We start from the raw sequence: 26582 nt of genomic DNA on the forward strand, positions 1-26582 counted from the left end.
TTTATAGACAAATATTGAGCAATGCCATTAATTGGGTGGGGTATCTTGTTAGTTGGCTGTTGAAGACTCATAATTTAATATGAATCCCAAAGTCCTCCATCATAAATGGATGGGGTAGATATTCAATCCATTCATCCATGACATGAATGTGTCTTCTCAAGGAAATTATAAATCTTCATGTAATTATAAGCTTTTAACATCAAATAATACACAAGTCACTTTCTAGTTTGTACCATTAAAAAAAATGGTAAATAGTAAAGCCGTAGCTCGACGTTGTTTGTCACATTTTGAGGCCATTTTGATTTTTCGGAAGATTTATATAAAAAGGAAACACACTAATTTAAAACTTGACAATCTCATATTAACCGTCTCAATAATTTATAGTAGTTCCATCCACGTTAGCATTTGGGTAATTAACTCTTTGATCGATATCATGTCGATCATATGCGAAATTTAATTTAAACTTTCTACAAAGTTCGAGATTTTCAAAAAATTTAAAACAATAAAACCGATGTCATTCTTGGAAGTTGGAAGGCTCTGGAGTTTGGGTTATAATTATTATACTTAACTTAAACCCTTTATTTGTTTAAATTAATATATTTGATCAAATTGTGATATAGTACAAATTAATATATTTGATCAAATTGTGATATTACACACGTCATGTAGATACTTCCTCCGTTCACGAATAGAAGTTTTATTTTTATACGACATGAATTTTAAGAAATATTAAAAAAAGTGGGTAGAAGAAAGTTATCAGAATAAAAGTCTCATTTGTATATATTAGTTTTAAATGATATATGAGTGGAGTGAGTTCGTGGAATCTGAAATCTCTTTACTATTTATAATAATTATGAATCAGGACTTCTAATCGCAGATGGACCAAAATGAAAAACGAGATTTCTATTTACGGACAGAGTAAGTACATTTTATTTCATTTTTTTATTAATAAGGGTATTAGCCGACTGATTTAGTGACTTATCTCCGCTCTAATATATAGACATCTCAATAAGTCAGATAGTTGGCTCAATAATTTACTACTTTTTTTTACACCCAAAGCACTGACTTATTCACTTTATTAATTCAAAAGAATGACTAAATACCAAGTTATCGAGTTTGTAGTGTCACACACACACACACATAATTAGAATGCACTGGTCTTTAGAGAGACTGCAACGTCTCTGTCGGTAGACATAATTTATATCTGACTTATTTTTTTTTATATTTCAAATCTATCGTACGTGTGATTGGGTTATTTCATCGCACATGTATCTATAGTATACAGTATGTGTGAACAATCCAGAAATCATCAATGCAATGTGATTAATAAGGATAAGGATGAAGATCTCTAAATATCTCTTATAGCATACGTCCACGTCAAAACCTGCACACTTGTAGTGCAACTTGGAGTCGACATTTATTTTGATAAACCAAATTTTTTATCAACAAAACATATGGCCACACATATTTATAGATATAGATTTTATAAGTTCTAATTTTGTGCATATTTTTATAACAATCATCGTTTGTATATATAAAGATCAATCGTTTAATTTGGTTCAACATATTACGAGCTACGGAAAATGCTCAGTATGCGTGTAAATATATAAATGATTTATAGAAAATCAGTAGCAATTTAATTTTTTAGTGAGAAATGATAATGACGAATAAGCACAAAAAACAAATACATAAAATTTAATGAAAACAACTTTGAATAAAGAATAAAAATAACATGTCCGCCTCTAATGATATTCAAATACGTGTATTGTTAAGAACATCTGCAACGGTGAGCAGGACGGCGTCCGTCCGTTCGTGCCAGCGGCACGGAGACGCTGTCCGCCGCTGGCACGGCGCTGCTCGATGCATCGAGCACGTCCGTGTCAGCGAGCAGGTGACGTGGCCGGCGCTGATTGGAAACGATATAGCCGTTGCATTTGAATATTTTTTTAAAAAAATCAGTTTTTAATTAAAAAACCGATTAAAAATAAAAAAAAATATTTTCCTACTTCCCAAAAAAATTATATCCGTTTTCTACCCACTTTCATTCCCCCCCCCAAAAAAAACACATTTTCATCTATAAATACCCCCACTTTCACACTAAAAAATTCACACCACACTACACAATTCTCATCTACATTCTCTCATTTCCATTCTCATCTACATTCTCTCATCTCCATTCTCAATCTTTCTTCCATTCCTACAACATAACAATGTCCGGCGACGACGATCACCCCACGGGCTCCCACGGTTGGAACCCCGATTGGTTCGGTTCACAACCGTTTCCTAGTCCGGAAACAGAATTTTCGGCCCCTCCTCAAACCCAAAGTTCGAGAGTTCCGGGTGGCTACCGGCCTTACCCGATCGACGACCAAGATGCACCCAAATGGCTATACGGGTGGACACCCGAGCCTAGAGCGAGGTCGACCGCCCCCTTCCAAACTCCGACTCCTCCTACTCGCGGTGTCCGCACACCGTACACTCCGGCGGAGATGGAGCAATTGTTCAAGACGTTTTTGTCAATCTCTGAAGATCCGGAGGTTGGCACGAACCAATCCGGCGATCACTATTGGTGGCGCATCTGTCCCCAGTACAATGAAAACCGGCCGGCAGGAACAATCGAGCGCAACGAGAGTATGGTGCGCAAAGCCATCTACCGAGCCAACAAAGAAATCTAAAAGTTCAAGGGGTATTACCTCCAGGAAGAGCGGTCAGCGGGGAGCGGCCGGAGCGAGGTCGACGTCATCACTGCCGCGATGAACACCTACCAATCCATGAACTACAAGCCGTTCAAGAACCTCAACATTTGGCAGGAGACGCGGTCGCATCCGAAGTATAGGGGAGGTGTAACATCCTCCTCTAGCGGCTCCTCCAAACGGTCAAGGTCGGTATCCCTATCCGACGCCGGCTCCGAAGACGTGGTTAGCCAACTCGCCGGAGCTAACTTGGGTAGCCCCGACGCCGGCCCGAGCGGTTCCCAACGCCGACCGCAAGGAAGGAAGAAGGCGGCAGCCAACCGCCGTCGCGCCGCGACTCCATCCGGCGATGCTCCCGAACCTGCTCCCGTTCCCGTGCCCTATGCGCCACCTCCACCCCCACCAACTCGTTGTGGGGGATTTTGGCCCAACTCAATATGGCCGATAGGTCAACTATGACCCCCGCGCAATTTCGATCGCACGAGGCCATGGTATTGGGGCCCCAAAAATAATTGGGGGTAGTGCCGCCGAATGAATAGTCTTCCACGGGGATATTTTTAGCTTTAATTATGTAATTTTTAATTTTTAGTATTTTAATTATGTAATTTTTAATTTTTAGGATTTTAGTCATGTAATTTTTATTTTTTAGGATTTTAATTATGTCTTTTTATTTATTTGTAATTTGTAATATTATTTTGATTTTTTTTAATGAATTTTAATATTATGGAAATGTTTTTATTTAAATTGAATAATAGAATGGTGAGACCCTTGTGTTCGTCCTTGCAGAAGAGCACAGTTGTGGGTATTGTGCTCTTGCCTAAGAGCAGGCAGAAAAAGTGGGACCGGGCCCACAACCGTGCTCGTTGGCAAGAGCACGCTTGTGGGTGCTCTAATCTATCAAGTAAAGAGATCCATTTACTGTAAATATTTGCGATTAAATGGATGAAAATAATTTCTCATTTTCACCATTATTTAGCATCATTCTCACTAATTAATTAAAACAAGAGCAAATTTTTTTCCACTTACTGAGTACTAGTAAAGATTTATAAGTATGAGTACTTATTGAAAATAGTTTCTCATTTTCACCATTATTTAGTACCATTTTCACACACGGAATGGAATTATCCATCTCCATCTCCATCTCCATCTCCATCTCCGTTCCATTCCCTCCTCCTTCCATCTCATCATACCAAGAAGCCCCTCATTTATTCTTCGTTTCCCAATCTTTTGCGACTTGGGTCTCTGTCTCCATTTGTCGCCTTTCTTTGCGTTAATTTTGCATATACTTTTGGTCTTTACGTACTTTTTGAGATGGGAGAGGGGCAAGAAAAACTTTTTTTGGTCAAACATCAAAGAGTATTTTTCTCAGAATTTATCAAGTTTCAAAGTTTCAATTTGTGATCCACCTTCCATTTTTCATCAAATAGAATATGTGTAAAGGAAAAACAACACACAACACATCTTCTTCGTACGTACCAAGACGAATAGGTACTATCACTTTTTTTTTATCAATAATCACACGATTTCTTTCATGGGATGTTTGTTCAGCATGCTCCACTAGAGGTAGGCCTAGTTTCTAAACAACAATATCACTAACGAAGGATCAACGGAGAATGCATTGGAAAACTGGATAATTGTGGATGAATGACGCCATAACAGGCATGAAGGAACCGTTGATAAGTCACGAAGTTGGGTGAATGGCGCCATAAACAATTGTGAAAGATCGTTTGATAAATCGGATAAAAGTCTCAATAAATTGATTAAAAAAAAATAAAGATGACTATCAATAAACTTGGAAATTCTTGAGTCAATAAATTTAAAATTGAATAGGAGGAAAGTAAAGAAATAAATAAATTTAACTAACTCAAGAAAAGTAAATTAAATTATAAAGTCTATTAAACAAATATCCGACCAAATTAAATTAAAATACTATGTACCTATTAACCCAAAAATTTGAAGGAAAATGTAATGAAATAAAATGAATCAAATAAATCAATACAAAACCTTGACATGTGTTTTGCCGAAACTAAACTACCGGAGCATCGACGAAGAGACCACATAATTAATGAAAAGTATGTGATAAATTAAATCATATTCCAAATTCATTTGTCTAAAATTGAAATCACAAAGCTATTATGAATCTGAAACAAATTAATCAGTCAATTCTTGCCGTTATTAAAGCCTTTTTTTGCGTTTCCAAAGTGTGTAACAAATCCTTTGTCTCTACTCATATAAACTCTCACTTTGCTGTAGATTGTTAAATCATTGTTCTTCTCCAAAAATGAGGTCTCAGATTTACAGATCGCTCCTATCTGCTGCTTTGAAGCGCACCTCTCCTTCCTTTTCAGGTTATATTCAAATTTTGATTTGATATGTTTTTTTAATGCCTATCTAGCATCTTAATTTTGATTTCTAGTTTTGAATTATTTTACGCAATGGAGCTTGTTCATGATCAAAATGAATTTCGTTTTCTGCATTTGAAATTTTGAAGTACTATATATTGTATGCTCGTGTTTGTATGTCTAATGACTCTATGTCAAATTTCCATTTTGTTATACTCTGAATATTCATTTTTCCTAATTACATGCACCATATTTGGTAGATGAAGTGAAATATGCCACAAGATGTTTCTCCTGAAAAGTTACTGATAAAAATAATACTAATACCATGCACACAATTTCGCTTACAGTGATGAAACAATAATTATCTAGTTCTAGTATATAGTAGCGGATCTAGGCGGGGTCGGCCGACCCCACCGCCAGCCGTGGAGAATCGCCGGGAGACGCCCTCCATCGCCCGCCGACCCCATAGTCTCCACACCTTCGACCCCATCCTCAACACCCATCCGACGACGGCCTGCTTCTTGATGTGAACTGGAGTTTAATTTCCTATTAATTTTCTATTAGTTGGGCTTTATAAACTGGATCATCTTATTTTATTAGTGATTAAGTTATAGCCTAACCCATTTTTCACCTTGTATTTTAACAGAAATTCCAACATTAATTCAAGGTTTCATAATAATTGAAGTTGAACAAAAACCGTGTATAAGTTTCAAGCTTCAACACTAATATTGATAACCTTTAACTCACTTTTCTATAATGAGACTATTATTATTTTCATTCTTTTCACTTTGGGGTTTCGGTTTGCAAGATTGTATTCGGGATTAAATTTAGTGTGTTTGGTTCAAGAGATTCAATCTCACAACTCAATCCTGGATGAATAATCATGGAATAATTAGTCTTAGCTAACCCCATATGACTAAAATTATCTCACAACTCGATCCTATATTATATCTTGGTACTATTTTATCTTGGAAACCAAACACCACCGTTGTGGACTAATCAATAATTATTATAATCCGTATTCCATATTTTGTTCTCTTATTCATAATTTTTTTTCTCTAATTTAATTACTTTTGCTTTTGATTATTCATTTTATTATACTCCCTCCGTCTCCTAAAAATAGAAACTTTTGAAACGACATGATAGTCTTAATGCAAAATTGATAAAGTAAGAAAAGATAAAAAGAAAAGTGTGTTAAAAATTCTTAATATAAAAAGTTATATTTTTAGGGGACGTAGGAAGTAGTAATATTTATCCTATAGACCACATTAATAAGTGATATATGAAAAGATTGAATATATCTCGACTATTAGTAATTTTGTTAAATCTATTCAAACTGAAATAATTTCAAGTCATTTTGTTGGAGTCAACTTTCGTGTACAATATAACATAGTTTTATTTAAAATTTAATATTTTTATTAATAAAATAATATTTAAATATTATATTATTGTCTTGTTTGATCCGACCCCACGAATATGAATTCCTGGATCCGCCAGTGTTAGTAGTAGTAGTAGTATACATTTATCAAAACCATGCATTTGGAAAGTATCAAATATTGCATATCTAAGTCAAATCGCTTAAACAAAGATCTCGAATCGATCTTCCATATTTAACCTAATCGCCTTTTAGATCCACAGCCTGGTGAAAATTACCAGAAAAATCAATCAACAAATATTGAATAGTCCATAACTTGGAATCCATGACAAGTTTTCTTCATATGGAACTTTTAGGAATCTGGGAACATTTTATGCAACCAAATTGACTTCTATCTGCAGATTTAGAAATAAATTAATGGAGTATGCTAAACTAAGTGGAGTACCATTATTAGAAAATGAAGCTAAAAAAATTATTTTTTCTCAGGAGGAAAAGCAGCTGCAGCTGCTGTAGTTTCATGCAGAAGAAGAATGTCATCTTTAGCTTCATATAGTTTATCGGAGTCGGGAAATGCATATAGAGGTTGGATATCTGGAGTCCTTGCTCTGCCTGCTGCAGGTTAATCAACTTTCGTACCTCCTTTTATTGGTAGCATATCTGTTTGAGCTCTTACTTTCTATACCACCTTTGACATCTTCACACCAATTCCAGTGTGTGACAAGTATATATGTAAATAAACTTAATATGCTGAAAAGGCATTAGATTTGAGCTTCTTTGACATTAAATTCTCACTTGTCCTGTTTTGACAGCCTTCATGCTTCAGGAGCAGGAAGCACATGCTGCTCAGGTATTTATTTCATCGATGAATCATCTCGTTGTGCATGCTTAACTTCTGTTCATTATGTCCTTCTAACTGATGCTGCATTGTATATACTTCATTTGAAGATGGAGAGGACGTTTATTGCCATAAAACCAGATGGGGTGCAGCGAGGACTGGTATCCTACTTTCTTGATTCTTTCTCATCATTCCTTGTTAAATGCCTATTCAATTCAACTTTCAAAACATGATTCAGTTTGATCAGGTTTTTTGCATTCTTTGGCTGAACCCTTTCAACACTTTTTGGCTGTCAAACTCATGTATACCTTAGAGTGTGATATGCTGCAAATTTGCATTCACTCTGATGAAGTCCCTTTTGGTGTTAGATCTCTGAGATTGTCTCCCGGTTCGAACGAAAAGGTTTCAAACTTGTAGGAATCAAGATTATTGTTCCTCCAAAGGACTTTGCTCAGAGGCATTATCATGATCTCAAGGATAGGCCTTTCTTCAATGGGCTGTGCAACTTCTTAAGCTCCGGACCAGTTCTTGCCATGGTAAGTAACAATGATTATTCCTTCCACCCCTATTTTTTTTTTTTTTTGCTCTAATCAAACATTTCTAGAAAAATTCATTACATGTCACCTATGTATGTACCCATCCAGGTTTGGGAAGGCGAAGGGGTGATCAGATACGGCCGCAAGCTCATAGGTGCAACCGATCCTCAGAATTCTGAACCCGGTACAATCAGAGCAGATTTGGCTGTTGTAGTGGGAAGGTAAATACATTTTGATTGCTACTATATCTGAAGATTAAACCGTGATATGTTCATCATTTTCTCCAACTTTTCCGGCCTAGTTAACACAACCTTACTTGCATGATGCAGAAACATTATCCATGGCAGCGACGGCCCTGAAACCGCCAAGGATGAAATCAAGCTGTGGTTCAAACCTGAGGAGCTGGTTAACTACACGAGCAACGCGGAGAAATGGATATACGGCGTTAACTGATTTCAGAGCTTTTGGTGTTTGTTCAAAATAAATAGCCTGCCTTGCTCGAATAAAGAGTGGGGAAGCAAAAGGAATGATGTGAATCTACTTGATCAAATTTTGCCGCACTTGTCTTCTTATATTAGCAATTTTACAAGTTGAGATTGGTTCATTTATAAAATAATCGAAATTTAGATGTATTGTTTCGAATTCAAATCATTGCAATTATTTTGGCTTCGATATGTCGCAATTCTAGCATCAATAATTGGCTTCGATATGTCGCAATTCTAGCATCATGTGTACTTATGACCCTCTTTATCTATTTGTCACGACCGCCCTTACTAAGGATAGTAAAGACGGGGAAATCATGACTAGGGAAGGGACTAAGGAGCGGGGAAGAAGAAGGGGAAAACAACGAAAGACAACATCTTAAACAAGGCTTCAAAAGAAAAGTTTTAATTGATTAAACAATTAAGCAGCGGGTTAATATCTCAAGGTAATTAATGTCATAAAGTAGTGTGAAGCAAAACGAAAGACTTTATCAAGAACGATTCGAAACAAGGCAGCGGAATAAAGGTGTCTAGAGAGTCATAGGGAGACGCCTATGTATGAAGACACGACGCATCCGGAATTTCTTAAGGCTCGACTCAACATCTGCCGCAACATCACCGCTCAACCTACACATAGGGAAAACATATGCAGGGCTGAGTACTTGATATACTCAGTGGACACACGCCAAAATATTTGATAAAAGTTATGACATCCATACCATAGTGAACTCGAGTTTTAACATTTTAGAAAAGAATATCATCGAGTATCACAAAACATTTTCGTAGACTGGCCAGTCAAAACAATCTCTCCGCTTTCTCATCAATCAAACAATCACATCCTCTTACCATAGTGCGACGAAAGTGTGGCCACACTATTCGCCCACGAGACCGGCCGACTAGCAAGGACGGCTCCCGATCCCACCTGTGTACACAGCCTGATAGGGTTTGCGGCCCTACTCAGACCCGAATTCGTTTCACACATAGACCTATAGCCTAACGGAGCAAGCTCAAACGAACTAGGCATCAGGCAACAATCTCAACATCACACATAGCCCTATAGCCTAACGGAGCAAGCTCAAACGAACTATGCATCATGCAACAATCTCAACATCAAAACAATCATGACATGACATAACACTTTAAACCACCCTTATAACTCCAATATCACAATTTTGAAACGTAAAAGGAGTTTAGTAAAAGAAAGCCCACCTCGATTACTTACAAACACGGTTCACAACTTTATTGAAATCCTTGCTCTTCGTACCCACGTACACACAACAACCCTTATCAACATCATAACCACATAATACAACACAATTAGTTTTCTATGAACACATTACTCATGCATGCCCTATCGTTCCTTTCATCGTTTTCTCATATTGCCCATCCCAACGTTCACCATCATAAACGAAACGAACCCTTTGGCATACATCAACATGCAACACATAATCACATCATAGGATAAGTTCTTGCTCACACATGTATCATGTATTTCATTCAAAACTTGTCAACAAGACTATTTCAATCAAGACATGAATCTGGCAGAACAGCGCAGTCGTTTTGTAAAAATCATTAAAAATCCATCCGATATCATTTGAAGCTAAAATGTAGTCACCACACAGTAGACACATCAAGGTTCATCCAGTTAAAAATCCACACCAAAATCACATCTTTAGGTCGGTCAAAAATAAAAACGAAACTCACTGGATGAGAATACAAATTCTGATAGGACTGCGCAGTTCAATTGAAAAATTCGTTAAAAATTCATCTTTCGTCAAAAGAGGCTGAAATTTTGACACAACACAGAAGACACTTAAAATTTCACTCAGTTAAAAATTCGTGCCAAAATAAGACCGTTTGGTTGGCCGAACACTCGTCGTAACCTACTGTCCGAACACCACAGTTTTCATGCTCAACATTTACAAACTAGGGTTTGTCTATCATTTATCCACACATACATATTCATGCTTTCAACACATATTCCCGCTTCAAAAACGACATCACAACCATGTTCTCCTATTTACACATAGCATTCACCAATGAATCATCCGCAAACTCACACACACACATACATACACGCACTTTCTCATGCAAACATCCTTCCCAACCGATTAATTTTTAGAACTACGATTTCTACACTCACTATATGCATGAGGGGATCAAGAAACATGGATTCAATGGTAAGAAGGAGAAAGATGAATCAAAGTATACCTTTCTCTTGAAAAACAATCGGTAGGAATGACGAATGATGCGATTCTTCGATGAATCTTGAATTTCCAACTCCACAATGATGCAAGAACAAGGAATTGGTGAAGGATTGGTGGAGAAGGAGAGGAAGAGAGGGAAAAACGTGTGGGGGAGAGGGAGGAAAAGAGGCGTGTATTATGAAGATTAGGGTTAGGGCTTTTCTTTTTTTTTTATACTCAAGGATTAATTCCACACTTAAATAAAATAATTAAATTGTGGGAGAATAATATAGAGGTCAATGAATAAATCCCACAATTTTAGCAAAATAGGCGTGTAGTATGTGGGGGAGTAATTTTCAAAAATTGCTATTTAATTAGAATAGATATTTATTTGGTATTTACTTGGAGAGAAAGATACTCACAAAATAGGTAAAAAGATATTGAGTATCTCATAAATAAGGTAACAAAATAATTCAAGCATCTCCAAGTGGGGAAATAAAAAGGGGCGTGTACAATGGGAAAAATTAAGGAAAAAGACTTAAATCCTCAAATCAAATAGGAATAGGATTTAAATTTGGTAATTTCTTGTAGGAAAAGACTCCCACAAAATAGGTAACAAATAAATTAATCACACAAGTAATTAATAGGCATAAGGGGCAAAAATAATGAGTCTCAAAGAAGGAAAGAGTCAAATCCTAATTAAAATAGGATATGGAGAGATTTGGCAAGATATGGTAAGATTTAATTGGATTTTAATTCAAGGAAGAAGACAAACAAGATACCAATTAAATCCACAAAATAATTCCTTCTCCTAATTACTAGGAGAAGTCGAAAATTTCAAGTGATGGACAAGGGGTCGAAAATCATGTAGAATAACATAGGGACAATTTGGCTTGGATTTAATTTGGATAAATATCCCAAAGCAATTAATTAAATCCAAGATAGAAAGTATTATTTCCAATAAATAGGAGGGCCGAAAATTTCAAATAAAATGGCTAGAATGATTATGCATTATCCCATTTAAGTTAATTCACACATTGGAAGCTTAATCACATTAAATCACATAACTCACAACAACTAATTTCACATAATTAAGTCAAACACATAGAGACTCAATTTCCACAAAAGAAATTCTCATTCAACATCTACATTAATTAAAAAAAATAAGCCATCAAATAAAAATTAAAAAAAAAGTTACAATTTTCCGGGGTGCTACACTATTCTAATTACAACCATCACATACTACTACTATTTTTTTGTGAATTCAGTTTTTTTGTTATCAACTTTAAATTTTGTAAATTGTTTTGTTTTGATTTTGCAACAACATCTCGACATTGCCATAATTTAATATTTTTTTTATATGACACTACAGTATGCCAATCAAAATGTCATATTTTAAGTAGCAAAACAATGATGTATTAAACTAAATTAATTAAATTAATTTGTTAATCATTTCGCTTCCTATAATATGTGGTTGTTTTGGTTAACGTCTAATAGTGCCACATAAATAAATCGTCAAGCTATGTCAACACCGAAATTGGTTACGTATGATAACATAAGTAAGTTATCATGCTAAGTCAGCGTCAAAATCTTGATTGATTGCAATATTACAGGAACAGATTTTAAAGTTAATATTCAATTATATATTTTGTCAACTTGGAGCGACGACGATAAGAGAAATCAATATAGTAATATGTTCGACATAAACAAATACTGCACTTAATATGTTATAATAATCTATACATATCTAAAAGGAAAGTTTTGGAGATATTTACATGAATGCCATTTTACTTAAAAAATTACAATTCAATTAAAACTAATTTTTAGCAATTAATTTCTTCGTCTTTAACGACAGTCAATTAATTTCACATATAGATGTAATTTAAACATCCTTATAACACATTTCGTCAGTAGGAATAAATGAAAAGCCAAAAGGCTCCATGAAATCATTTAGGTTATGGGAGAAAAGGAATAGAGCAAAAATAATAAGGTGGACACGGTCAATGTGGATTAACTGATTAATTAGAAAGTAAATGAAATTGACGTTTTATAAACGTGGCTGCCTTTCCTATTTCCACCAATGAATCAGACCATTATAAATTAATAATGGCTAATGGTTATACAAGACTTTTTGGGTTCTATAAATATGAGACTAAATTCTGACTCAAAAAATCATTAGTGGTAAAGCTATCTGTAGCAAAATACACAAAAGTGCATCTATTTGAAGATATGTTTGACATCATTTCTAGCTTATAATTCACTTCCTCATTGTCTTCCTTAGTTGCATCAATGAATTTTGTGCAAGAAAAATAATTTATTTTCAACATGGTTCTTACTGCTTACCAATAGAAGTGTATTTATATTAATTTATTTTGAGCACTCTTCGTGTGATTAATATGTTCCTAATAATGCGATTTTTCCAGAGAAAGGACACTACAACCATGAAAATCACCCCAAATTCACCCCTCAATAATCTCCAGTCTAGCAGAACTTCATCAGTCATCAAAGTTTGGAATGTTTGTATTTTTGAAATGACTAAGTATAGAGATCAAGCAAATGTTGTTCGATTGGAATGGGTTTTCCATGATCCCATGGTATGAGTTTGTCATTTCTTATCTTATTAGGTTTTTTAATAATTTATCTAAAACTTAGTGTTAATTTTTTTTTCCTTGCAGGAGGTTGGGATTCAATGAACATTTTCCAGCATTTAGCGTTTAAGCCATAGACAATTCTATTGTATGAATATGTAAAAGTGCTTCAGTCAAATTTGATTTAATTCAAAATTATTTACTTTCATGATTTTAATTATCTAATAAATATGTGTTTGTGATTTTATTCTCATTTCATTCAATTAATTTACAATTTAAAAATTTACAATGAATGAAATAAAATAAGTGAAATAAATAATGTATTTATTCTGTAAATTTCATTGTTGTTCTTCATGTTATTTTCTTATTGTCAAAGGTAATGAATATTGATAGATTTCACGATTGATAGATTTCATTTGTGAAATGGTCGTCGCCTTGGCACCTTTTTTGTCCTCATTTTTTAAAGAGGATCGATGATGGTTCCCCATCTACCCCCGAAGTGACTCGGACCCCCGGCCTAACAGTCGGAGGTGAAGCGTCTTACCACCGAGCTGCGCTTCGTTGTCGGGATGGGAAGGAACGAGTCAGCCAACCTTTCCCCAAGCACGGGTCCATACTAGTTAACTGAGAAAAAATAGTTTCTATTTTTTATAGTATTAAAATAGTTTCTTTGCAGTGACATGGTTGACAAGATCTATTTTAATTATTGTGATTTGGAATTCTCATATTTCATAATTACGCTGTCATGGTCTATTTAATTTGTGAAATGGATGCTGTGATGTGTTTAATTTCAGTTGATTCGACTTTGTTCTACTAAAATAATTGAGTTCTACCCAGCTAAGAAACTTGAAGAATTGATGGAAATTCATTCTTGCTAGGGCAACTTGAAGATTGAATTAGCTCCAACCATTTTACAAAATGTATCCAATTCCTTTTTTTTGCTATTTTTGTATAATATCTATGTTTATTATGTTGAACTATAGCACTAAGCTCAAATGAGTATGTTTTTTCTAATGTTGCAAATTTCATTTACACTATTGCTTCTTTGTTTGTGGAATAGAGAAATGGAGACAAGTACCTAATTTAGCTGGTCAACGAGTAAAGCTTGTGTAGAAAGATGTTTGTTGTCCAGAAAAAAAGCCACATAAATATTTGGCGAAGAAGATGAGAATGAAAGCTTTTTTGTTAGGTTATATCGGCTGATAAAGTTATCGAATGTTCACATATGCACAAATGCGTTAGAATTATAAATATGTATAATTGTATAATTAGTGACGGATTATATGAATAGATTCCTTCTTGGAAATATATGTAATGGTAGAGTCGTCTTTTGAGGCTATATTATAGGGATATTTTATTTTTTAAAAATAACAATTTATATATGCAATATTGGAAGCAATTTTTAGGCCTAGATATAAGGGGCATGTATTATTTGATCATAATCTATGCTAAATTGCTAATCAACCAACAATTCTCCATCATTAATGTTAATGGAGATTTCGTACACTTTTTGAATGGTCAATATTAATCTTGATCAATATAACAATTAGAGGATTGCCTGTAGTTTTGTAATTAGAGATTTCAACTTAGAGATTTGTACTTTAAGTTTCCTTAGTTACATTTAATTTTAAATATAAAACAAATTAGTTATAACAAAACACTATAATTAAGAAATTCAAATTTGTTTTAGTTTTTTATTTTTTAAACAATACACTATTATTCATGTTTGACAATTTCTATTATTTATAAATTAGTTGTGATTCACTTAAAAATTAGTAAAGTTATTATTTAAATTAATTATTTGTTTGGTTTAATATTATAAATAACAACTATACTAATGTTAAATTATGTATAATTCAAAAGTAATAAAATATCTAATATAATAAGTTATTTGAGCCTTCGTATAGTATTGCATTCCTTCTATTACATTCCATGCACTTGTGAAACACAATTATTTGATTAGATAGAATACAAGTCTAGCTTCAACAAAACACTACTTCGACTTCAATAAATAATATCATTGGGTGAATGGATGCTTGGATGAATGCAAACAAGATTTTTTTTGTTTACCGTTCACATAGCCCTATTGTAATGCACTTTCTTGATATGAGCACATAAACAGGTTTATAGCCATGATTCAGGTAAAAAAACATCTACTATCAATAAGGATTATCACGTAGCCCGACCCAGTGTAAGATATCGAATACAGACCTAAAACCCCCAAAATTGAATAAGTGATCAACAAAGTAAAATTGAACTAGGATAGAGTGAGAATTTTATTGATATTTGGTTCATTTGTTGGTCATGATGAGTATATTTTAAAGTTAAGGATTTAGGATTTAAGTTTCAAGGTTTAAGTTTTTAGTGTATAGGGTCACTATATTGCAATGAAACGAAGCTCCACTAGGAAGTGTCTCACCAGTGCAATCTTAAATTATAGCTTTTGATAAACAATATCTTAAATCTCATTAGGAGAAGTGGTAATTATACATTCTTTAGATTTTTTTTGTTTTGTATGATGTAAATTTGCTTTATTTTTTAGTCTCACGGTTATTATATGCAACGATTAGGTGGGCCGAAAAACAACATATGCTGCCTGTGGTGGTTTTGCAGCATTCTTGGTTGTCATACAAAAGGTTTTAGAATTGATAAGGATTTTAGTTTTCAAGGATGATGTTGAAAGTTCTATCTATAATTTAATGTTTGAATATTATGTTCCAATATAGATTTGTAAATATTTTTACCTTCATATAACTTAAAATTTTATTACTCATTTTGTTCATTGTTATTATATGCTATGATCTTTTGTTTATATTTTTCGAATAATAATATTGTTTATAGTTTTGTTTCAATCATATAGAAACTAACAATTAATGTTTTGGAAATATCTTAGTCCGTGCATAGCACTGGTGTATTACTAGTTATATTGAAAGCGTCTCTATATATTGAGATTTAGATTTTCCATGTCTCAAAATATAAAAGGAAATTCAAAGTCCACATATTACACATATTCGTAAATTTGCTTTTTTTTTTTCCTTTTATATCTCATTGTGTGCTGTCACGATTGATTACTTCGTCGTTGTTTAGCTTCTGCTCAAACCCTAATTCAGCTTTTCTCCACAATTTACTTCATCAGGTAACGTATTTTTGCTTACAGTAAACAATCTGCGTCGGGATTAATCGTAATGGTTTTATATTCGGTTTTGTTTTTTGTATAGTGTGTTCTACTAATCCACGACCATATTTGGAATCGCACGATTCTGGTTAATTTATTGATGCAAAGATGCAAGCTTAGTATCGGATTGCGATATCGTTTTATGATGCGGAATTAGGTCTTTCAGAGTTCAGACCGTTTGCCGATTGTGATATTATGAATCTTCGAACATAGAAATTAAAAAATAGAAGTATGTGCGAGCTGAAATTTTTTTGTATAATTTGATTTATCGATAGACATTGTTGCTGTTCCTACCTATGTTTTGGGATTATCTCCCGTGTTTAATATGCATGACCTTTCTCCCCAAACACAGATGGCAGCTAAGCCCCTAACTAGTGAGGCAATCGCTCTTACAGAGAAGAAAGTGGATATGTCTTTGGGTACGCATTTTAGTAATATGATGGTCTACAGTTTCATTGTTGCATTTGCTTAAGATTTTGTTCCATTCAATTTCAGATGACATCATCAAAATGTCGAAGACTCGTGGTATGAAGCCGAACAAACAAAGAGTCTCTGTAAGGCCCATCCTTCGACTCTTCTATTTGAGACATATATTCTCTTTTATCTTTTCTGAAATACTAAATGGTTTCGATAACTACAGAATAAGGGTCAGAAATCATTCAACAATGCTTCCCAAGATAAAGGTTTGAAAGTCAAAAGGTTTATGGACACAAGAACTTCCCTCAGACAGGTATGCTTAATAACCATCAGAATCTACTTGTGGTATGATAGATATGTATCTATGTCTTGTGTGTTTGATATGGTAACATCTACAAGTGTTAAGAATTGTGCACTCCCCCTGCCCACACACACACACGCACACACACACATACCGGCAAAAGTTTTGATATTTAAGGATTGGTGTGGTTTACTGCCACTAAAAATACTCTTTAACTTTCCTGGTACTATGATAATTTCTGTTCTCTTCTGACAGGGTGCTCTTGCTAAAAGGAGGTCAAACTTTCAAGGAAATCAGTTCCCTTTGGCAACTGAGGCTGCTAAAAAGGCTTCTGTTGCTCCTATTCGCAATAAAGCTTCTAATCGGTTTAGGCCATTGAATGTTAATAAATCAAGGTACACCAGTGATTTTGGACTGTATGCTTCTAAATTTTGGACTGTCAAAAAATTCTTTTAGCACATGGTGATGGGGTTAATTCCTTTTCTGTTTTGATGCAGGTAATTGATGGCTCTTCCTGTGGCAGACTATGCCATGTCCTCCACTTGTCTATTTCCCAGAGTGCATGTGGTTGTTATCTTTCATTTAGTTGGGTGGTGGCTTCTTCTGGGCACTTTTGCTTGTGTCGTTGATATCATGGCTTTTTCAGCCTTAATGCCTTATTAATTAACCTCCTTGGATTTGGCGTTTGGGTGCATGACATGTGGGATGGGTTAATTAAGTTTTGTTGGCTGTTTACTGCCAAAGAAATTGTGCTTTGCAGTGATATAAGTGAAGCATACGAATTTCCCTGTGGAAGTTAAGAGAAAATGGAGTTAAGCCCCCATAGACTGTTTGCTATGGTATACTAATATCATAAATTGGCTCAACTTGAAATATCTTCTACGAATTTATATTCATGTTGTTGTTGAATGGTTTATTCGGGGGTGTATGAAGTGTTATTGGAGGATCTCTGTGTTAGTTGTGGCATTCTAGACACAAAATCATCTGAAACTCTGACTTGTTAGATGATTGCCCCAGCTATTCATGGTCTCTTTGGGTATTTGGACAAGCCTGTATGATATTAGGGGAAAATTTAAGTGGACATGTTATTGCTCATGGTCTGGGCATCTCTTGTGTTCCACAATATTCTACAATATTCAGCATCTGCTCCATTTTCTGATGGCCACAGGAGTGAATTACTTTCTTTGTTTAACAAAGGGTTGTTTATACATGAACCTACTTAGGCGGCACTATGGTTGGAATGAATATTTGGGGCTAGTGATGCCAACCAGCTTGCTTTGTGTGATATTTTGCCAGCTAAAGCAATACTTGCTGCTTTCTTGGTTTTCAACATAAATAATTGGCTGAGAGAAACCCATGAAGCTTATGGCGTGTCTGGGGGTTGATCTACTGTTTCGGCCAAGGTTAATGTTTCAATGAGCCAGGGAAGACTTTTTCTTGCTCACTGAAGGAGGGGTTGTTTTCCATAAGTCTTGGCAAATACTGAATTTTTGTTGTGTATAAGTTGATAATGAGCTTCAGATATGTCCGGGTATATCTTCCTTGGTTATGAAGTACCGAATAAAATAGGAGATCCACAAGTTTGTCATGTTGCTTCTCGATCGTGGTTAACTGATCACTTAAGCTGAGGGATCTTTCTGACTTGATGCCTTGTTTCCCTGCCAGTGTTATTTTCACCTGCATCTTGGATATATATTTAATCTGTGATATAATCTTTTTGCAGGGCAGCGGCCTCAACTTTCCAGAAGAACGCTGTAGCAAGAGTTGGCTTTGTTGTGAAGGTACAGACATCCCTTCATTTAACACTGCACCATTCTATGCTTCCATTTTCAGTCATTATAGATAACTAATTTTTCTTCTTTTGCATTGTTACGTGATTTCCTTAGAAGGCTAAGATCGGGAGATTTTTTGTTGGTTTTGATGTAGTATGAAGTTAGGTTCTTAGGATGCTAACTATTGGATGGTAGTTAGTTTAAGTAGAAGCCATATTAAAGGTGGAAATGATGTTGGGTATTGCTTGAGCTCATACGCTCCCTTATCCACAACCACGTGACACAACGAGCCTCTGCTGAGTTTTTGATGGTTTGTAGCCATGTTGATTAGTCGATTGTTATTATTTATGTGCAGAAACCACTACAACAATCCGCACAGCAAGCCTCTCTAGGCACCAAACAGAAGCCTCGGACCTTGGACGCGCTATTTGGTAACATGAAACAAGAAAGAATGAGGGTCTTGTCACAACAGGATAACGAGTCAAGAAGAAACGGAAGGAGCCAGCACGGAGTGCCGTGGGCGAGAGGATATAACCAAAACTTGTAGCTCCTCCGGTTTAGATTGCTTTTGAGAAGTGTAGTTAGCTTTGCATGTTGTTGTCCCTGTCAAGCTAAACGCTCTTACTCGTTGACTGGGATAGCTATATAAAACTATAAATATACTAAAGCAGAGCAGTCTTCTCCAAAAATATCTAAACCAGCCATTCTCATACGGAATTAATTTTTTTTTTTATAGTAGAGTAGTTTTTATCTGCCTAGAAACGAATTGAGCACTTACAAGGAGGTGATGTTTGCAACTTTTTACAAGCGAATTTTCAAGTCCTTCGCATATTAGAAAAAAATAGAGGGGAAGAAAAATATACTTCGATATCTAACATCTTTTGTGGATTGTAAATAGAGACATTAATACCTAACTTTGGACGTTTTTCTGAAGGTTCATGTAAATCCTACTCCAAAAGATTCATGTGCACTTTTACAAAAAATTAAAAGGCTAATATCTTTAGAAAAACTAATACAGTAATAATAAATGCAATCGTTGATTAATAAATTATGTATCTCCGCTAATTATTCTATAGTCAGTGACATATAAGTGGACCTTTTGCATTTATTTAATTACATTCTAATTAGGGATCAATAAAATTCCAGATACAGATGTAGTTAATACAAATGGTCTTTTGGTTAGGCATCAAGGGGGTGTAGCTCATATGGTAGAGCGCTCGCTTCGCATGCGAGAGGCACGGGGTTCGATTCCCCGCACCTCCACCACCTTTTTATTTTTTGAGGCATGTATAATTTTTTGAGGCACTTATATTATTTAAGTAATTTATTTGAGGCAACTTATATTTACTACGTAAGTTTAATTTATTTGAGGCACTTATATTTAAGTAATTTATTTGAGGCACTTATATTTAAGTAATTTATTTGAGGCCTCATATTTGGAGTACTACTACGTAAGTTTATATTTGAAGAAATAAAATCACAGAGGGATTTACTATTCTGTTGGCGATGTCGTTGAGTATACTGGTCACTGGCGGTGCCGGCTACATCGGAAGCCACACGGCGCTGCAGTTGCTTCTCGGTGGGTACAAGGTGGTCGTCGTCGATAATTTGGACAATTCCTCTCAGATTTCCCTCGAAAGAGTCGCACAACTCGCCCAAGATCATGGCCCTAACCTCTCCTTTCACAAGGTTTCTCTTTTTGTTACTTCCGCTTCTTCCCTTTTCTGGGTTCTACATTTTCGGTGGTTTTGATTTCTGGGGGCTGAAAAAATTTTATCTTATTTGGGATTTTGTGATCAATATGATTGTTTTGGTGAAAAAATTTAATTTTTGTGGCTTCAGAAACTATGATTAAATTGTTATTTGTTATTTGCAGCTGTCTAAGATTATGATGGTCTGATTTAATGAGTGATGTGGTCTCAACTTAGTTCTGGTTTGCTACTTTTGAATTTGTAGATATTCATCGATAGCATCTTTCCAAGTTTTCTTGTTTTGATCTTTAATATTTAGGTGGCTGTTGATACATATATATCCATATATTTATGTGTATAATTTAGAGTATTGAATTTTTATTATTGTCTGAGTTAAAATGATAGAGACTTGATTGATCTAACATGGTTGATGTAACTTTGAATTTTGATTCCAATGACCTATTTTATACATAATACATTGGTACCTGATTGCAGTTTGATCTTCGTGATAAGCCGGCACTTGAAGAGCTTTTTGCTTCTGAAAAGTAAGTCCTGTTGAAATCATGTGATTTAGTGTTTTAGCTCCCAAAGAATTTAGGCTGAGTTTGCTGGCCAAATTGATAGAACCATATTATCATCTGTGTGTTAAGAGATGTTGAAACCAAATTGCATACTTGATACAGGTTTGATGCTGTTATTCATTTCGCGGGGTTAAAAGCAGTTGGAGAAAGTGTGCAGAAACCCGTGATTTATTATGACAATAACCTTATTGGGACAATTGTTCTACTAGATGTTATGGCTAGCCATGGATGTAAAAAAGTAGTCCAGCAAAATCTCCCTTTCGTTCCCTTATTATCGCTTTCTTTTTCTTGTATGAACTTGGTTTCTTTGTCGTTAAATCTCAGCTCGTATTTTCATCGTCAGCAACTGTTTATGGTTGGCCAAAAGTTGTACCTTGTACCGAGGAATCCCCCATTTGCGCTATGAATCCTTATGGGCGTACAAAGGTAGCATTTTGGCAATTGTGATGTCAATATTTGGAGATCAAAATTGAGAATGGAATTGTGGTATATTCATTAACCAACTCAACTGACTGTATTTGTTTTTCCAGCTTTTCGGTGAAGAAATGTGCCGTGACGTCTATAAGTCTGACTCCACATGGAAAATCATATTGCTGAGGTACTTCAACCCGGTTGGTGCACATCCCAGCGGTGCTATTGGCGATGATCCTCGCGGAATCCCAAACAATCTCATGCCCTTTGTGCAACAAGTAGCTGTTGGAAGGCGCCCTGCACTGACTGTTTATGGAACTGACTATGGAACCAAGGATGGTACTGGGGTAAGAACTTCGTCTGCTGTTTTGATCTCAATGCCAATTCATTGCTTCAAATCATGACATTATGATTTAAATGCCTTCTTCTTATTGAAATTGCATTTTCTTTAAATTTCCAGATACGCGATTATATCCATGTGGTAGACTTAGCTGATGGCCACATTGCTGCTCTGAACAAACTGTCTGATCCTTCTGTGGGTAAGAGCTCTGGTCATACTATTATTTATCCCCTTGTATTGTCAGTTGGTCACATTTTCGTGAAAAAAATCTGGCCTTTTAGTGTGTTTTGTTGAATCAATCACCTAGGGTCATTATTAATTATGGATTAATCTCGATGACAGTGTGTACAGGGTGCGAGGTTTATAATCTAGGGACTGGCAAGGGAACCTCCGTGTTGGAAATGGTAACAGCGTTTGAGAAGGCATCCGGGAAGGTGAGTTTATCTAGTGACAGTACAATCAGAGGATAGTGATATTAAGGATCAACACACAATGAAGTTTCTGTGATCTGGTTGTCCAGAAAATCCCATTGGTTATGGCTGGTCGACGGCCTGGTGATGCAGAGGTCGTATACGCTTCAACGGAGAAGGCTGAACAAGAGTTGAACTGGAAGTATGTGTTCAAACTTTTGATGTATTTAGTAAGTAGTAACTAACTGAATTTGGGCCTACTTGAAGGGCAAAATATGGAATTGATGAGATGTGTCGAGATCAGTGGAACTGGGCGAACAATAACCCATATGGCTACGAGCCTTGTGCGTCGACTGATTGATTTCGCTACCTACCTTCTTCGTCTATTTTGCAGCTGTTATGCATGCTCCTAAAAATGTGGTATGGTTGTTGAGTTTTCCAGTGATATTGGAATCCATGTTTCATACTCTTCTTTCTCTCTCTCTCTCTCTCGATTGTATTCATATATTGAGTCCATTTTTCCTTGAGGACTGAGGTGTGGTTATGTCGCTTGTATTATTTCTTTGTAGTTTCAGCTTTAAGACATCTTTTCTTCTACTTCTTGGCATGACTTTCATAACTTTATTACACAAATTTATTATTAATTTAATCAAAATTGGTCACTTGATTTGTAGTTTTCGTGTGTTTGTACCAAGAAACAAATTCAACCCATCCTTTTATTTTGACAACTTGGACGAATAAAGCAAAGCCATTGTTGAAATTTCCATATGTTTCATTCTTTTTTCACTATCCTCCTCGTATACTTCGCTCTCTCGATATTGTTGAGTGAAAAAAATTGGATATGTGTTTGTGTCCAATATCATTCTACCGATTTATTTAAATATTGGATTCAAGATGTGAATTTGTTTCTAAAATACACTTTCCTTGACGAATATTGGGGTGAATTTATTTTTATATTTCAAATTTTGAACCCAGTAGCTACCATCACCTCACCTCACCTCACCCAATTAAAGTATATCTTTTACAAATTTTAATGAAATCATTTGTTATTTATAAATTAGTTTTATAGTTAAAAAAATTAAAGTCAAAATAGATACTCCATGAGCAGAGGTATGAGTTATGGAGTTGTGGTGGTTTGAAAAGAAATCGAAGGAAATGATGGAAGTGAAAAATTAAAAATATTAAGTAGAGAAACGACGCCGTTTGTTTTATTAGGTTTCACGTAATATCAAATTGTCGATTGGGATGATTAATTAATGAAGTTGATTATATAATTGTGTTATTATTTAATACCGCTCAAAAGCCTGTGTAGAAGAAATCAATTCCTTAAATATTACGACTGCGACACTTCACCTCACCTCTCTCTCTCTCTCTTCATTTTCATTTCTTGATCAAGGAAGACGGATACTAGATTCCCATATTCTCTTCCCTTCTGCTGCAAATCACAACCGCGATCTCCAAGGTGCTCTTTCTGGTTCCTACATTTTCCCTAATGCGTGCAATTTTAGCCCTAGCACAGATCTGAAATTTCCAAATTTCAGTTTCTACATCTTGTAATTCCTTTTACAATTCAATTATCAATAGCTGTGGTTGTTGATTTTGGAATCAATCCTGCCCAAGTAAACACAAATGTGATTCTCTTTTGATGTTTCATTGCTCGTAACAGAGAAAATGCAGTATGAACTCTTTGATTAGGCTATTTTTTGTTATTCCCCATTTTCTTTGGGATGGTTTAGGTACTTTAGTTATCTGGTTTGGAATTTTCTCGAACATCTCCTTTAACGAGGCCTCATTGTTTTTACAGTATGCTGATTGTATTTTTCTTCTGTAAATTTTAATCTTACTATTTCGCAAAAGAAAAATAGCTACTCCTCTCCTTTTGGTTGTAGTGAAGAATCAGCAAAAAGGATAAACTCTTATTCTACATTTTACCTGGTTTCATGTTGATCATCATGTGCTTGATTGAAAATATTTTAGTTTAATATGCCTCTTTGCATCAAATAGTTTACATGTCTTGTTTGTTGCAATTCATGCAGGATTTATGAGAATATATAAGATCGTATAACGAATTATGGCATCAGAAACAGCTATTGTTAAAGTTTCGGAATCTCCCATATCAGAAAGGGAAAATTTTGACCTTTCCGGACCTGTGTACCTGACAACTGTTGATTGGTAAGATCTCATCTTGGTTTTAGGTTTACAAGATTCACTGTCGTTGATTATGTCATTCTTACGCAAATATGTTCCTCATGCACGAAAAAGAGCTCGGGGGCATATTTTTTTCTCTAGGCTTAAAGATGCTCGTATTTTCTTTTGATATCAACCGCAACGAAGCATAGAAGCGCATCTTGTTCTTTGTCAGTTCTGTAGATGGAGATAGATACCAGTTAAGATATGACATTGCTCTTTCTCTTAGCTGTTCTGTATGCTACCAGCTAATGTTTATGCTACCAGCTAATGTTTCTACCTCTTGTCGAAGCATTATAACAACCCTTCTAAGAATTCGATTGTGTAGCATATTCTTTTGGCATCTTTTATTTTTCTCCTCCGCTCTAGAATTCTGATTCTAGGATTTGAAGAATTGAGGTTTTTTAGCATTGCGAAAGAGTTGGATACTCTAAAGTGACCTCTATTGCGTTATGGTACCTTGTTTGTAATGGTTAATAGAAAATGTTTGTGTAGAACTTGAATTGCTATCTCTAGTTTGAATGAATCGCCATGATTCTTATACCAGCATTTTGCAGGACAAATCCATGTCACCGAAGGTCCGTTGCAGCTAGTTTGGTTCAGGCTGTTTATGTTTTGGAACGAGACCGCCAAGAGAAACGAGAGGGTAGCCAAGCGCTTGCACCTCTGTGGTGGAAGGCTTTCAATTTTGAGTTATACAGGCAGCTTATCGACGATGCTGATTCTTGCATTTTTGGCGCCATATATAAACTCAGTTTGACATCTCCCGATGACCAACATCCGGCTCAAGCTCCACGCTACGCTGTCGCCTTTCGAGGGACTATAACCAAAGGAGACGCATTCATGAGGGACCTTGAACTCGACATTCACATCATACGGAGCGTGCTGCACCAAACTTCTCGGTTTGAGATAGCTATACAAGCTGTTCGTCATGTGGTTGCAACGTTCGGAAGCAGCAACATCTGGATAGCCGGACATTCCCTCGGAGCTGCCATGGCGTTGCTCGCCGGGAAGAACATGGCAAAGAGTGGCGTTCTCCTCGACGCATTCCTGTTCAACTCGCCATTCTTTTCTGCCCCAATCGAGCGGATCAAAGACAAGAAAGTGAAGCACGGACTCCGGTTTGCAGGCAGTGTTATAACTGCAGGACTAGCTCTTGCCATGAAAAACAACAACCAAGCTAATCGTTCTGGCGGCACATTCGTTGCCTTGGCCGCATGGCTGCCGCAGCTGTTTGTGAACCCGGCGGACCACATCTGCTCGGAATACGTGGGATACTTCGAGCACAGGAAACGGATGGAGGATATGGGAGCCGGAGAGATTGAGAGGCTGGCGACGCAGCACTCCCCATGGGAGGAGTTGTGTTGAATGCGTTTGGTAAGCAGTCAGAGGAGCCGCCGCATCTCATTCCATCAGCGCACGTCACCGTGAATAAGGCCGCAGCCCGAGACTTGAAAGAAGCTCATGGGATCCACCAGTGGTGGAGAAATGATCTTCAGTTCGAAACCAAGACTTACACCTTTAGTTAGATAATCCTAAATCCATGCTTCCATTCGTTTGATTTGTTAAATTAATTTCTTGAAATATGAGTACTGTACTGTAATGAAAGCTGTATCCATTTGTAATAGAGGATTTCGAGGACAATGTAGTCCCCGGTGGTGGTTGTCGATGTACAAATTAGGACCCCCACCACCTCTGCCTCTTCTGCAGCTTGGTCACCAGTCACCACCTAAATTAGGTCCGCTCCACATCTTGCTCATTTTAATATGGTGAAAATCAATAGGAGCATAAAAATATCTACTTTGAATCTGTGGCTAAAAAGTAAAATGCGTTGTTGTGTTCATGGTTGAATCATTGTGTTCTTATAAATTATGAAAACATATCCTAATACAGTAATACTGTTACTTCTTTATGATAATAGCTTGGGTTTGGGGTTTTCTACCTAGTAATAGTATCAATTGCAATCACATTTTATTTTCTGTAATTGTGATACTGACATGAGAAGAATTTGTATCAACCAGCTTAATTTAAATACTATGAAGAATTCAATTTTACCATTAAACATAACATAAGAATAAAATTATAAGAATACATATTATTTATTACTTGCACCACACCACACCACGATTTTCTAAATCTATCAAGTTTCCATACAATCTTTTCTTTCTAAAACGATGAAATTTTATTACTACTACATGTATTAGCAAGAACTTTTTTGTTGTATTTGTATACGTAAAGTGCTTGCCATTTTGTTTTTATA

General features: G+C 35.7%; 3 protein-coding genes, 1 non-coding gene and 1 pseudogene across 6 annotated transcripts; all 5 read left to right on the forward strand.

The window, feature by feature from the left end:
• Nucleotides 1-4974: 4974 nt before the first annotated feature.
• Nucleotides 4975-8372, forward strand: LOC121771139 (nucleoside diphosphate kinase 3-like). The gene is made up of 7 exons (XM_042167931.1): nt 4975-5041; nt 6897-7028; nt 7220-7257; nt 7356-7406; nt 7614-7781; nt 7890-8002; nt 8111-8372. Exons 1-7 carry the CDS (start codon nt 4975-4977, stop codon nt 8232-8234), a joined length of 693 nt encoding a protein of 230 aa, XP_042023865.1. The 3' UTR covers nt 8235-8372.
• A 7642-nt stretch (nt 8373-16014) lies between these two features.
• On the forward strand, nt 16015-19391 carry LOC121772702. 2 transcript variants are annotated; one of them, XM_042169898.1, is made up of 8 exons: nt 16072-16173; nt 16256-16441; nt 16565-16631; nt 16708-16766; nt 16853-16942; nt 17186-17325; nt 18654-18711; nt 19058-19391. In XM_042169898.1, the coding sequence occupies exons 3-8, from the start codon at nt 16565-16567 to the stop codon at nt 19247-19249; spliced, it is 606 nt and encodes a 201-aa protein (XP_042025832.1). In that variant the 5' UTR covers nt 16072-16173; nt 16256-16441; the 3' UTR covers nt 19250-19391. The 2 variants fall into 2 exon arrangements, with proteins under 2 accessions (XP_042025831.1, XP_042025832.1); XM_042169897.1 differs by lacking the exon at nt 16256-16441 and having other exon boundaries at nt 16015-16173.
• Nucleotides 19392-19892: 501 nt separating this feature from the next.
• TRNAA-CGC lies at nt 19893-19965 on the forward strand. Its single transcript has one exon. It is a non-coding gene; the product is annotated as a tRNA-Ala (tRNA).
• Nucleotides 19966-20037: 72 nt separating this feature from the next.
• Nucleotides 20038-22732, forward strand: LOC121769916 (UDP-glucose 4-epimerase GEPI48-like). Of its 2 annotated transcripts, XM_042166699.1 has the most exons (10): nt 20038-20053; nt 20186-20391; nt 20889-20938; nt 21077-21212; nt 21299-21400; nt 21505-21732; nt 21846-21924; nt 22068-22159; nt 22246-22337; nt 22403-22732. In XM_042166699.1, exons 2-10 carry the CDS (start codon nt 20209-20211, stop codon nt 22494-22496), a joined length of 1056 nt encoding a protein of 351 aa, XP_042022633.1. In that variant the 5' UTR covers nt 20038-20053; nt 20186-20208; the 3' UTR covers nt 22497-22732. The 2 variants fall into 2 exon arrangements, with proteins under 2 accessions (XP_042022633.1, XP_042022632.1); XM_042166698.1 differs by lacking the exon at nt 20038-20053 and having other exon boundaries at nt 20140-20391.
• Nucleotides 22733-23441: 709 nt separating this feature from the next.
• On the forward strand, nt 23442-25999 carry LOC121769915 (annotated as a pseudogene).
• The last annotated feature ends 583 nt before the right edge of the window (nt 26000-26582 follow it).

This window comes from Salvia splendens, chromosome 16 (assembly GCF_004379255.2).
Source record: "Salvia splendens isolate huo1 chromosome 16, SspV2, whole genome shotgun sequence".
NCBI classification, from domain to species: Eukaryota; Viridiplantae; Streptophyta; class Magnoliopsida; order Lamiales; family Lamiaceae; genus Salvia; species Salvia splendens.